This window comes from Sarcophilus harrisii, chromosome X, assembly GCF_902635505.1.
Source record: "Sarcophilus harrisii chromosome X, mSarHar1.11, whole genome shotgun sequence".
NCBI lineage: Eukaryota > Metazoa > Chordata > Mammalia > Dasyuromorphia > Dasyuridae > Sarcophilus > Sarcophilus harrisii.
In genome coordinates this window covers 61749437-61761584 of record NC_045432.1, presented here as the reverse complement: position 1 = coordinate 61761584, position 12148 = coordinate 61749437, and the positions used below count along the sequence as shown (strand labels likewise).

Genomic DNA, 12148 nt, shown 5'->3' with positions numbered 1-12148 from the left:
AGAGAAAAGTCAGAGAGAGTCGAGAGAAACAGAGTGATGAGTGTATTGTGAGAGAGGGAAAGAGAAGAGATAGTGATGAGACAAAGCGACAGACAGCTGAAAGAAACAGAGAGATGAGAGAGAGTGTGTGTGTTTCCATAGCCAATATAACTCTGGAAGCAATAAAAACAGCCTATCCAAGATTAAGAATGGGAAAATGAGGACAGCTCCAAGAGACAATGGTGGATAGAGTGCTTAGATTAAGTCAGGCAGATCTGGATTCAGATCCACGTCCTGACACTGAGATGAGTGACTGAACCGCTCCCTCTTTGATTTACTTGAGCTCATTTAGGAAACTGCAAAGGGAACAAGTGATGGGTTGGGGCTGAGCAAGCCACAGATTCTTTGCACACTGTCACTGTGTTCCTTCTTGAGTTGGGGAAGGGTGTTTTCCTGTATTTACTTTTAGAAAGATTTTGGAGAAAAGTTTGCAATTTGGTCCAAAAAAAAGTAGATTGCAGACCTTGTTTTAGAAAAGTGATCTGCAAAGTTGTGGGGGGCACACTTTTGGAGGGAGGAATCCTCATTGTTTGTGGGCCCCGGATCAAGGAAGCATTTCTCCCGAGGGGGGGGGGTCGTTCCTCCAGATGGGAACCCCAGAACCCCAGGCCCGATTCCCCCGCTTGCCCAGGCTTCGGATGTTCACCTTCTTCGAATGCTCACTTGTGCGGTGAGAGAGCGAGGGCACTGAGTGGCGTGTTCATCACAATCTGTGAGGAGCATTCAGACAAATACCAATAGACTGGCGCGTTACAAGAAATACCCATCTCATCTGAATGTGCAATAAATCACAGCTGACTGCCTTTCCCCAAATTTTCTTTGGAAAGATCCAGCAAGATAAGTAAAAATGCTGAAATATTTAAGTCTGAGACATAAAGCAAATACAGATCATTCTCCTTTAAAGTTAAGAGTTAGAAATCTGAGATTCAGGGAAGTATTGAAGTCCAAGGTTTACCAATTATCAGCAAACTGACCTAGAGTTTAATCTCTCTGAACCTCAGTTTGTTCTTCTATAAAACGGGAGGAAGAAGGACAAGTAAAGTGTAAGAGTAGAGCTCTTTAAGGACCCTTCCTACTCCTGGAGCTGCTGCTGATAAAACTTCCTGATCTGTGTCTGTCTCATCTCTTTGGATATTTATTTGGATTTGGATATTTCAAGATTGCCTTTTGTTTTAAAGACAAGTTGAGTTATATAACCAAAAAGAATGCATAAAACTCCATAAAGTGGTTTTATCTGGAATCAGATGGATCAATAGTTTCTGCTCATAAACAGAGAGCAGACAATAAGCACTGAGTAATATTTGTTGAATGAGTACTTGAGAGGAAAGTTTTAATTTTTTGAAAAAATGAATAATAGCCATTTTGCAGAAGAAAAAACTGAGGCACAGAAAAGTCAATCATAATAATAATGATGTACATTTCTATAATGGTTAAACTTTAGAAGGCATTTTACACGTGGAAACACATGCATTCATGTGATCTTCTTCATGGTCCTGGGAGTTAGGCAGCTGGGGCAGAATGGGGGGTAGGCTGGACCTACGATTTCCAAGGTAAAGGGAATTTCAAGGAAAGAGATGGCCAGTAATGGGGTTGGGCCATACCTGCTCTAAAGACACAGCTGGGCCCCTGAGAGATTGAGCAGGTGGCCCCGGGTCATCTATTCTGGAATGCAGACCCAAGTCTCCTTCTCCCCTCCAAGCTGCCCTTGTACCTGTGCCAACCGAGGCTGCCTCTCCAGAAAGGCCCAGAGCCGGTCACCATCTGAGGCCACGTTGCAAGCCAGCTCTCTTTCCTACTCTTAGGCCGGCACACCGGGCCATGAAGAGTAACTGGTGTAGTGCAGGGATGGCCTGGCCAGATCTACGCGTCTCATGTGACGTCCCCGTTCTCTCCCTTTCCTCACGGTGTTCTGAGCATACACTTAGCCGGTCCCCTCAAAACACCGAATGAACAGAAAAGAGGAGGGACCCCGGGAGTACAAAGTTACTGCTAAAGCAGAGTAGGAGTTACAAGCACTTGGTCATCATATATTAGCATCCCGACACTTTGTTCTTTGGGGTGCTGTTGGTCACACGCTATTAGAAAGTAGAAAATTATCCAAAAAATACGATCTGGAATAAAAACAATTACAAAAGGTTTCTGCAAATTCATCCTTTTTGAGTTTTCCCTATACAGAGGCCACGAAAGAGCTATATTTCGAGATTTCTTGCAAAATGACTTCAGTCCGGGGTGTTACTTGCCAACTTTCTGAGACGAGAGATTTTTATGGCGGGATTGTAATTCCCTGAAAGTAGGGATTTATAACCGAAATGCTGACAGACCTTCAAGTATAGTGATGCTAGCGAACGACACTGTAATCACATTACATTATATTATAGAAAGGAAGGAAGGTTTTGTGGGTCTGGTCATTGTGACTCTGCCTAATTTATAGTAGCCCTGTCAAAAAGAAATCAAATTTCATAGTTATGACATTTCTTTCCTAAGTACTAAATGGTAATTTTGCTGATCGTGCAAATTCCAGCTGGATGCCTTCCTTCTAAATGGCAACCGTGAAACAGAAGGCATGATGACTTCATTCAAGTAGCTTATAAAAAAATTTAGTCGTACAAATTAAGAGGCATTAATAGCACTGTGTAATAGTGACAAGAGTACCGGGTTCGAAATCGGCAAGATTCCAATTCAAGTTAATCTGACATCTGACAGACAACCTCTGACATAACAGCAGCTTAGGAAAGAAGTGCTAAGTGATTACAATGTACCCGGAGGAAAGCATTCCCTATGCTGAGGAAATCAGACCCTTTAACTAACTGAGAAGTTCGCGTGCGCTTGAAGCCCAGGCCAGCGAAGCGGAGGAACTGTGATTATTTTTCTAGACTGCTGAAAAAAATTGTGAAACTTAAAAAATTATCAGTTGAGGGTGCTAACTGCTGGGTTAAGGGTTTACCTCACGTAGACAGAATTATGACACCATTCACCAAAAAGGACACCGGACGAACACAGAAAACATCACGTGGCCCAGTGCTAGCGTCGAATTGGGTCTAACTTTTTATTGGGATTTATTATTTTTTTTATTATATTTATATATATTAATGGGTAAAGGGAACTTCAAGGGAAGAGACTGCCAGTAATAGGGTTTGGCCATACCTGCTCTAAAGACACAGCTGGGCCCCTGAGAGATTGAGCAGGTGGCCGCGGGTCATCTATTCTGGAATGCAGACCCAAGTCTCCTTCTCCCCCCCAAGCTGCCCTTGTACCTGTGCCAACCGAGGCTGCCTCTCCAGAAAGGCCCAGAGCCGGTCGCCATCTGAGGCCACATTGCAAGCCGGCTCTCTTTCCTACTCGAAGGCATATATTCTCGAATATATATTTATATTTATATATAAATATTATATATTTATTATTATTATTGGATATTGGGATGGAACTTTTGAATTGTGAATTTCCACGCTTTGTCTATGTTTTGTAAGGAGCTCTGTGGTTTCATCGGTACAAAACTCCCTCCGCCCACTCATCGTCAAAGGCTGCCGATAGTCGTCTGTCCTTCATTCTCGAAGCTGGCTGTGACGTTGGGGAGATGACGCCACTATGTGCACATGAACTACATTTGCGGGAGGGAGGGCTGGGCAGGAACACCGACCTTACTTTGCCTTCCGGAGCCATCTGGGTCCAGTTACCAGACAGAAAACAGGGGAACTGGAGCTGGCTCTGGCTAAAGGACCCAGAAGTTCAGAGGCTGGCCTGGTGTGCCTGAGGTGGGACAGGAGCTCTGGGCTCAAATGCTCTGGTGCCAGGTCTCTCTCCTCCCCTGCTCCTTCTCACTCTGTAAGCCCTGGTGCCTTTTCTACGTATCATCACCGATGCTACCTAGGCAGACAGTGTGAACTACTTGTGCCCTGCAGAGTAAAATCCTTTACTCCTCAAGTCAAAGAGAGAACAATTTACCAAGAGAATTCTTCTCATTGTGTATCATGCTTAACCAAGCTCTAAACCGAGACGCTAGAATGACTCCTTTGGCTTAATGCCAAGGGGAAGAAAAAACTTTCTGACAATTAAGCGTTGCAAAGTGGAATGGGCTCCCTCATGGACGTGTCCTCCTTTTAGGTTTGGGTAGAACTCGGCCTCAGAGGTACTCTCTACTGCTTTGATTCTGTGACTCCACGGTCCCAAAGGAAACTGTAGTATTGAAATAGGCCAGGATTTGTTGCTGCTGTTCAGTTATCTAAATCACACCCATCTCTCCGTGACCCTGTTTTGAAAGGTTTTTTGGGCAGAGACACTGGAGTGGCTTACCATTGCCTTTTCCAGTTTATTTTACATATGAGGAAACTGAGGCAGACAGGGTGAAGTGATTCACCCAAGATCACACAGCTAGGAAGAGTCTGAGGCCAGATTTGAACCCAAGTTGATGAGTCTTCCTGACTCCAGGCCTGGCATTGTGACCCCTGCAGTACCCCCTACTTCTGAGATGATGAGGCTGAAAATCTTAGTCATGGATCCTTCTCCACGTCCTCCTAAATTGTCTTTCTCTTAATGGTAATGCCCAACAGCAAAACTTCTGTCATTTTTTTTAACTGTCCCTCCTCTCTGAAAACTGAGTAGTGCCCAAGTCCTACTGCTTCTGAAATATAGCCCCTTCCCTTCTGGTCCCACCATCCCACTCCTCCCTACATTTCCTACTCGTTCCCCTTCACTTAATCCATGCCCCAGTCAAACCCGACTACTCGGCTTTCTCCAGATGTTCCCCGCACCTCTCTTCAATGAATGCCTTTGGGTTTAGCATTTCTGTACTAAGCTGCCCTTTCTCTTCTGTCAAATATAATTTCTTTTTGGCTCCCCCAATTTCCTACCACTTCCCTAATCCACACAACCCTTGGCCAGGATTGCAGGCTATGCCTCGGAAGGTATATTCGTAGTCCATCTGGTCCTCTGTCTCACATCCCTACTCTAGGCTGTCTCCTACTTCAAGCTTCTGCCTGGACTTGCCCAATGATGGGAATTTCACAGAAACAGATCTCCAGTGTCTAATGGTTCCTTCAGGATCAAGATTACTATATTACATTTGACTTTGGGGTTTTCCCCCTTTTTTTTTTTTCTAATACTCTGTAAATTCTATGGGCTTATTTTTGCTTCCTGCAAAATGTGCATATTCTCGTTGATTGGAAGAATTGGCCGGCCCCTAGGGATAGCGCTCCATGTAACTGTGAGGATTTTCATGACTCTCTAGACTAGGGGTCCTCAACTAAGGGCCAGATGCGGCAGCTGAGGACAATTATTCCCCCTCACTCAGGGCTATGAAGTTTCTTTATTTAAAGGCCCACAAAACAAAGTTTTTGTTTTTACTACAGTCCGGCCCTCCAACAGTCTGAGGGACAGTGAATTGGCCCCCTATTTGAAAAGTTTGAGGACTCCTGCTCTAGACCTCTGCCTCTTATCTTTTATCACCTAACTGGCAGAAATGGGGGAAAAAGTCTTTAGCTGGCATTTTCAATCAACAAGCATGTTGACATGTCACGGTGATGATACCTTCAATTCTAGCCATCAGAATTTAGGCAGTACATTGGTGTGCTAGACACCATCCAGGGAGGTGATAAGGACTTCAAGTATGTTCCACAAGAGAATCAGCTAAAGGAAATGGGCTTCCTTGGACAGAGAGGATAAAATCTTCTGAAGGCCGTAAGAGAGGCAGTAAAGTATTTGAAAGACTATCCTGTAGAACAGGGGATTGAACTTATTCCACAAGATAACAAGGGGGTGCTGCAGCAGATAGAATACTGGATGTGGACTCAAGAAGGTTCATCTTCTGGAGTTCAGATCCAGCCTCAAAATACTTACTAGCTGTGTGACACTCCACCCCCCAGCACATCACTTCACCCAGTTTGCCTCAGTTTCTTTGACTGTCAAATAAGAACGATGACGGCACGGGGTTGTCGTGAGGGTCAAAAGAGGTCATTACAAAGTACTCAGCATAGTGTCTGGCACAAAGGAAGAGTTACACTGATGTTTATGCCTTTTCTCTCTTCCCTTCCTTTCCCCCAGAGGCCAGAATGGATGCAATGATGGAAAGAGGCAGATTTCAACTGGAAGTAAGGAAAAAACTTCCTAAACACTAGGGTGTCCTAAAACGGAAAGGGCTGCCTCAGAAGGCTGAGAATTCAGCCAAAGGCTGAAGAGATTCTCAGCCAGGTGAAGGTTAGATTAACTGGTTTCTGATGCACCTTCCACATCTGAAAGTCTACGACTCAAATTGTTTTTCCTGTATGAAGATAATGCCAATAACCTCATCACATATTTTGAGTTTTCCCCAAAATGTGCACAAATTTCCCCCAATCCATCTCTCCTCTCTCATCTAGCTAGCCCTGCAGTCAAAATTAAGAATATGGTCTCTGGTAACTGAATACACCGGCTCACCAGGAATCACCTGACACCATGTTCTAACCGACTGAGAGAATGAAATGGCACTCCTCATGTGTCCACTTTCCTTTTTAGTTCCTGACCCTGACTAGTGTGCATTTATTTCTTTCACGTGATTTCCCCCAGCATCATCTTCCAGTCCTGTTGTTGCTTTTTACCTTAATAACAGAAGCCTCTGCCCTGGTGAGTGGGCTATGGATCTGGGCTGCTGCGGCCATGTTGGCAATAGTATTGAGGTGGTTCATCTGGTTCATCGCCATGGCGACTGATGCAGGAGGCAAGGTGACAGGCAGCAGTGGATGAGGCATCATCATGAATGGCAGGTCCAGCCCTAAAAGAGAAAGGGCGGCAGTTTTTAAAAGTGTTATTCATCTCATTCTGGTCAAGCAAAATCACATCCAGAATGTTTCTACAGGCCCCTAAGAAGTTGAAACTGTATTCATTTCTTTCTCTTGTAGCCAGTAGACTCCAGCCCCTCAAATCACTGCTGCAACTCACAAATTATCACATTCTTTCACAAGAAAAATTAGTCTGTTTCTTTTCCTTTAAAAATTGATGCCTCTTCTTGCCCAACAAAGAAAATCTACCTAAAATGCAAACTTAGTTTAGCCCCTTAAAGAAAGGAAGTTATTTCACATTAAACAAAGGAGCTCCAGTCCTACTGATCTTAACAGTGCCCTGGGTGACTGCTGTCACCTTTGTTTATGTGAAATCTAACAGCGAGGACTCCTTGCTTAAAGCTTGAGAGTCAGTTAAACCCATCACAACATTACTGAATTTGGTTACAAACCTGTGGGAATGGGTGCTTTGACCCTGAACTCTAACGGGACTAATGAGAAGAGTTATTGCACCTCATGGCTCAAAAGGACATATGAAAATGTCATGGGGACAAACGAAAAGTGCTTTTAATATGCTGGCTCTCGCCCTCTGGCCAAAGCAACTCAGCACTCAGTCGCGAGAGCTTACGTGTCCATCTGGTGAAACGTTCGACTCTTACTTTCTAGACAGTGGCAACTGCTCTTCTATATATAGTTCAACAGAATGTTTCCTGGGAATCAATTACTTCTTTTCATTTTGGTCACAGACATCCTCAAGAAAAATAAGTTGCGCAAGTAAATCACCCCTCTTCACTTTCCGAGTTAAAACTTCTTGAGGAGAGGCTCCAGAAAAAAGGTTAACTTCACATTTTGAGCTAGCAAAATACTATAAGTAAGTCAGGGCATTTTCAACTGTACTTTAAATCTCTGCCTCACAATTCATTGCAGTGCTGTGAATGGCAGTTTGATCTGGCTCAGGAGAAAGCAGCAATCTTTCGTCCCACCCCTACAACTATTTTGCCCCAAAGTCTTTGGGCAACAGCTCTGCTTGAGAGTGAGTTTACGTGTGAGCTTCACCCCACTGCTCCTGTAACAATCTCGCATCCCTTACCCTCTCTCACTTTACACGTCGCAACACTCAAGAGAACACGAACTACTGTCGATAGGAAATCTCCCTTCATATATTCAATTATACAGCATCTGGTGGTTAGGGTAGGCAAGGCAGGGCCCATTTTGTTTAGGCTCCCTGCCCGATCTCAGAGATTTAAAAACCCTCAGACACAAAAGGTTGAGGGATGGGTGAGGGAGAAGCACCGCAATGCTACCTTACCAAAATTGCAGACGTGCCAGTTATCATACAACAGAGCTGGGGCAGTCTTAACTGAACGAAGGATACGTCAGTCGCTAGTGTCTCTAGGAAAGATGGTCTTGAAATATACCTTTTTTGTCAAAAGGGCACAAGGATCAAAGCAGACCTAGAGAGCTGGAATCTGTACAGCCCTCAGAAAAGTAACCTTCTACTATTTCCTGTGACACCATGTCCCCAGGGCAAATGACTACACTGGAATACCAGAAAAGTATGAGAGACTTTTTTACTTTGTCATTCACTCAAAACTCACTATCTTCAAATCTTTTAAGGGGCAATCTATGAGATACAACTTATGAGCTATGAAACATTTCTTCTATGATAAATAAATCATCAAAGAAGTCTCAACATTGAGCTTTTTCTGTTACCACAATGAATCACAATGGCCTTTATTAAAAAAAAAAAAAAAAAAAAAAAAAAGCTAAAAGTTCACCTGACTTTGGCCTCAAATGCTACTGACAATCTGGCATTTTCATACTTTCATCAGCATATAGCGTGTGCTGCCCTCCAACATAAATGAAGTTAATCATTGATTATCCTTCTCCTTCCCCTTCATCTCACACTCAACCTAAGGATAACTTTCAGATGATAGATGGTAATTTCCCACACGGGGACATCATTTGCTAGCAAACCTCGTATATCGCTCGGCTGTTCGTGTCGGTCACAAGTTGATCAATAACAGCACAGATACAAACATGGAGGGAAATCCGGTCCCCCTTTATATCAAACACTATGAGCGTTTCCTGTCCGACACATCGACAAGCCTTTGTTCGCTCTATATGCCTCCCTTAGCAGCCTAATCATCTTTCCTCATCCTCCATGGTGATGTTGACACCATCTGGCCACCTCAAGTCGGATGCCTACTGAAAGTTCAATTGACATGCAAACTAAATGCAAACTACAAACAGAATTGAACAGCACATCACCAATTTTAAGATCTAATTTATCAATTGTTCCCAAAGATCATGCAGCAGGGCATAAAAGGTACACGTGCAAACTTGGTGCCACCACGCCCAGCCCGCAATAATTGATAATGTCCAACACCTCCAAGTGACCTTGGATAGCAAGCCAACAATGAACCCCCACGCGTACCCCTCATGTAAAATAGATGCAAATTTGGAATTCTATCCCAGCCCGAAAACAATTTAACCAAGAACCATCAACAGTACATCTCACTCCAGCAATCTGTCTCATTTAGCTATATGCCAGCAATTTTCTGAAGCCTTAAGAATATGGGCAAGAGCACAAGTCCTCATTGTTGAAATCAACCAGGAGTATCAGCACTATCTTACCTACAACTTCAGGGTCATCCCACAGACCCCTAGGGAAGAATTCATTTCTTAATGTTTGCTAGCACCTGGGGTCACCTCTGTGCCCGACCAGAGCTTTGCCATATGTTCCCCGAGATCTGACATGCTGACACAGCTTACATTAAATATTCCTCCGTTACCTGTCAATTTCAGTGGTCTGTGAGAGAAGCCCAAGTGTTAAAGCAGAAAGAGGGCTCTCATCTCGAGGGTTTCCGGTTAGCTACCAAAATGGCATTCTAGGAAAGCAACATAGCAAAGTTGGAGCTCACTGTGAAGAGCCTAAAATCACCTCGAGCTGGGGTAATAAATCTTTGTAGGATCCTAGACCCTTCTGGAAGGCTAGTGAAGTCTATGAGCCCCCTCAGAATCAAGTTTTTAAATCCATAAAGTAAAATACAATTATATGAAGACACAGTTCTCCAGATTAAGAACTCCTGATCTAGAATCTGAATCCCTCAACCGTATTACCAGGCCACTCTCTGTATTCCATCCCATCACCTCATTAAGAGCAGTCCCTCTTACCAAAGAATTCAAGATCTTAAATGTCTCACTGAAAAGAAAGATGGTACTATTGCCCAACCAATTTGTCCAGTAGATTGAGGTGGGGTGGGGGGAGAGAGAACAGAGCCTCCCTCTTCCCCCTTTTTTAAATAGGACAATATACGTACTGTTAGTCAGCAGATGATTTTGCTGGAGAGGATTGAGTGGATGGGCACTTCCCAGGCTGGCCTGGCCTGGCAGTGTGGCATGGCTCACACTGGGCTGGGATCCAGAAGTCATAGGAGACTGCATCTTTTCCTTGTCCCAGGAGGATTCACTTCCACCTGAAAAACAGCATATGAAAGAATTTAATATAGCAGTGATCCCTGCAGAAGCCTTCTGTTGCACATTTGCATCAATGAACGACGCCTCACAGAGAATTACTACTGACTTGTGGAAGTCGATTGGAACATGGAGCTTTCAAGAGCAGCCAATGACCCTTGCATAGGAGTTACCCCTGGGAACATGGGAGCATCATGCTGTAAGCAGGGGGCCCTTCTCTAACAGCTGGTCGATCCAGATCTGTCATAGCAATAAACTGATTGGAGGGCGTGGGAGGAAATAGTACAACAAATGCCCACAATGTTTTTAGAAGTTTCCTAAAGAATAGTAAAGGAGTATGCTCAGGGTTCAGAGAAGAATTAAGAAGACCTTGGCGTCAAAGCTAGAGAGTACAAAAGAGGAAGGTCCAGCCCAGGTGAAACATTTATGAAGGTAATCTTTTCATCAGCCCATTTCTAGTTAGACCTCTCTCTCTCTTTTCTGTTCTTTGCCCTCTCTCTCTCTAAATATAATATAATATATATATATATATATATATATAGAGAGAGAGAGAGAGAGAGAGAGAGAGATACAAACACACACACACACACACACACACACACACACAAATACCCATACTGACTACCATTAAAAAGGGAGATTTCCTATCGACAGTAGTTTGTGTTCTCTTGAGTGTTGCGATGTGTGAAATGAGAGAGGGTAAGGGATGAGAGATTGTCACAGGAGCAGTGTGGGCTCCAGTCTGATTTTCCCCTTGCCTTTGATCACCACTACGACAAGCAAAGTAAAGTGCATGTGGATACATAATCTCCTGTATCCTCATCATGGCTTACAGTGACATGGCCATTCAGGCATTACTTAACATTCTCTGTGTGAAAACATAAGGATTTTAAACTAAATCTATGGTGGAACAATGGCAGCAATAACCAAAGAAACCTTTCTAGGCCATCCATTTGAAACAAATATTTAAACCAAGTAGAGAAGCTGTCAGATTGAACTCTCCAGAACAGACATTGGGGGCCAATCAATTCCATGACCAACTGCCTGTTGTACGGGTGTCACAGGCTACTTTCTTGAACCACTCGAATTCCTAGGACCAGGGCACCCATCTCTTATCAGTGTATCTGCCTGAATTAACAGCTTCTCCATCTGGAACCTTGCAGCCTGACTCTTATCTGCTTGTTTTCTTTTTGGGTGCCAAGGAAAGGTCTCAAAGGTCATCTTCCTTAAAACCTCCTTCTAGCCTTAAGAAACTACTTAAGCAGAACAATTGCTGGTATCCCTGTCCTGTTCTGCTTTAATCTTCATTTTGTGTGTCACTTCCCTGAGATACTAGGAGTCTTCTAGTAAAGTTTATGCTATCAGCCCTGTCTGGGAGGGATCATCTAGCATGCTAAAGCTAGTCATTCAACTAAGTTTTATCAAAAGGCAATCTACTGCACTTAGGGGTGAACTGGGAGATAGAAAAATTGGTTTGAAGTGAATAAAGTCCACTTTAAGGTGAGAAGTCTTTCCCACATTGTAGTTCAGATTAAAATCCATTATTAGTTGGGAATGCTGTTTGAGATGAGCCACTGTTCTTCAAAAGGAAGCATTTTTACTTTTTTCTCCAGACGTTTATTGTAGCGCCGTCACTGCTTAAGAGTTGGGAGGCAATTTAGGGTTGGCACGTTGACATAATTTAGCATTCACAAATTTGAGATTGTAATTAGAATCAGTAAGATGGAGTTTCATGCAATGGAGAGGAGTGGAGGGGACAAGCCCTATCCTCGGATAAGGAGAAGGAAAGCATACTGTAAACCTGAGAAGTCCTTATGCTAAGACTTGGCCAATAAATGTGATTAATCCTGGAAAATGCACAAAAGTTAAAGATCCCAGTTCCC

At 43.6% G+C, this 12148-nt stretch overlaps 1 protein-coding gene across 4 annotated transcripts in view; it reads right to left on the bottom strand.

Moving 5' to 3' along the window:
* Positions 1-12148, bottom strand: part of DACH2 (dachshund family transcription factor 2) — a 426169-nt gene that overhangs the window by 76608 nt on the left and 337413 nt on the right. For all 4 annotated transcript variants that reach the window (XM_031944518.1, XM_031944515.1, XM_031944516.1 and 1 more), the window contains 2 exons: positions 10112-10267; positions 6609-6781 (listed from right to left, as the gene is read on the bottom strand). In XM_031944518.1, the coding sequence (XP_031800378.1) occupies positions 6609-6781; positions 10112-10267 (329 nt within the window). The remainder of the gene's footprint in view (positions 1-6608; positions 6782-10111; positions 10268-12148) is intronic.